Source organism: Aureococcus anophagefferens (assembly GCF_000186865.1).
Source record: "Aureococcus anophagefferens unplaced genomic scaffold AURANscaffold_490, whole genome shotgun sequence".
NCBI lineage: Eukaryota > Pelagophyceae > Pelagomonadales > Pelagomonadaceae > Aureococcus > Aureococcus anophagefferens.
Window position 1 is genome coordinate 2,478 of NW_008705950.1, and position 1,809 is coordinate 4,286.

A 1,809-nucleotide genomic window follows, 5' to 3' on the forward strand; every position below is an offset into this window, starting at 1 on the left:
GAAGCGAGAGAAAGAGCGCGAAGCGGGTAAAGAGAAGAGAAAAGAATGAAGCGAGGCTTCACAGGAGGCCGAGCGTCGGCCCACACCTAGAAAGTTAGGATAGTTTACTAGCTTCCTAACGTCGCTATGACGTCAGTCAAACTACTATCCAGCAGGTGCACTGTCCGGCGACTGTGCAACCTCGCTGAGCCTGGTGCTACCTGGCACGTCGCTGTGACGCTAACCAGACAGACACCACAGACACAGAAGAGCGCTATGCACTCTGTGCCTGCTTGGCAGTCACTCCTTCAGTTCGCTGTCTATAAGACTTGAAACTGGATTAGAATGAATTAAGGAAGGGAAGGGAAAACTAGCAGGATACGCAGTAGGAGCGCAGTGGGGTAAGGTGCACTGCAACATCAAGATGCAGTTCACTGTTCACTGAAGATGAAGATAGAAATCTCTCTATCTCTCTAGCTAAGTCTGCCTTATACTGGCTATGCTCATGCTATACTATGCTGATGCTCCATACTAGCATACTCGGATTCTAACACGCACGTCGCAGCTCGTACTTCAAGCGGGAGAGTGCCTGCTCGAGGTGGGGTCTGCCGTATTTGTTTTCGTAGTACGGAAGGTGCTCTTTGAATTTCATTCTGATCATGGTTTTTGTTTCAGGGCAGCGAGCTTTATGATGAAGCACGTCGAGTAAGCTGAATATATTGTATTGTTCATTCGGGTCGTAATCTTCCATATGAACTGGACACGCGGAAAAGAAGATGACCGCCCTGAACCGTTTGTTCTCAGGCTTTGCGTGAATCTTGCCGCCTCCCATCATGCAAAGCGTTCCCGGTTTCGCCGGGCCATTCGTAATTGATTTGCGAAAATGATCGATCCTATTGAGTGAGCATAGAAGGGAAGAAAAATTAGCGAGTTTCTCATCCGCGACACGCTTGATACCCATTTCGATGCACGCGTCGTCGAGCGACATCGTGGCATCTGAATATATCGTACTTTCACTTTCTGTGAGAATCAGCGCAAACTGATAAGCGCTCTTCCTTAAATCGATGTGGTATATTTGTTCTGGAGTGTTCCATGAAAAAAGCAACGAGAATGCTGAAAATTTATACTCGTATCCAAGACGCGCCGAGGCTGCGTCGACCGCGAGGTTGATCCAGCTAACCAGCTTACCTTTCACATCCTGATCGAGGGCGTCAAAAGCGTCGTAGCTTACATCACCATCATCCGTGGACATCACAGGTTGATGTGATAGTGCCGAGGAGCGGATGTAGATTTGGCGCGCTGAGTCTATTTCGACCAAACCCCTCCTAACCCTCCTTCCGGTTGTGAAATCATGTAATACCCTGTTTAACTCATCTATATCATCCTGTGTCACTCTTACATCACAAGGGAGGACGGAGGGATCCTCTACGGGGGCCTCCGAAGTGTGGGTTGTTGTTTTTTTCCTCTTCTTTTGTGTTGCCGTTCCTTGGCGGCAGCCCTGACAGAGGCCACCATTGGCACCACTTCTTTTACAATTCCCCTTACAATTTAGGTCCTCGCAGTCAAACAACCTTGGGCGGGGTTGCGTGTTACCGAACCCCGCACATGGACAAGGCTTCGTAAACTCTCCCATTTTTCGCGGCTCAGCGTGAGCGTGGCGCCCTTGGTGCCGCCGGCCCGGGCCTTGGCTTCCGCGGCGTCGGCGACGGCTTCGGCGGCCTGCGCGGACGCGTCCGTGGCGCTTACGAAGACTTCGCGCGCCTAGATCCGGCTTGGGGATCTGCAAGCTAAATATTTAGCTATTTAGTTTGTATTTAGTTTGTATTTAGT

At 50.2% G+C, this 1,809-nt stretch overlaps 1 protein-coding gene across 1 annotated transcript in view; it reads right to left on the bottom strand.

Moving 5' to 3' along the window:
* Positions 1-526: 526 nt before the first annotated feature.
* The window catches only part of AURANDRAFT_68859 (hypothetical protein), a gene marked incomplete at both ends in the record, with an annotated part of 2,259 nt that continues 976 nt past the window's right edge, over positions 527-1,809 (bottom strand). Inside the window, 2 exons of the mRNA XM_009044593.1 lie at positions 527-1,414; positions 1,573-1,740. Of these exons, the coding sequence (XP_009042841.1) occupies positions 527-1,414; positions 1,573-1,740 (1,056 nt within the window). The remainder of the gene's footprint in view (positions 1,415-1,572; positions 1,741-1,809) is intronic.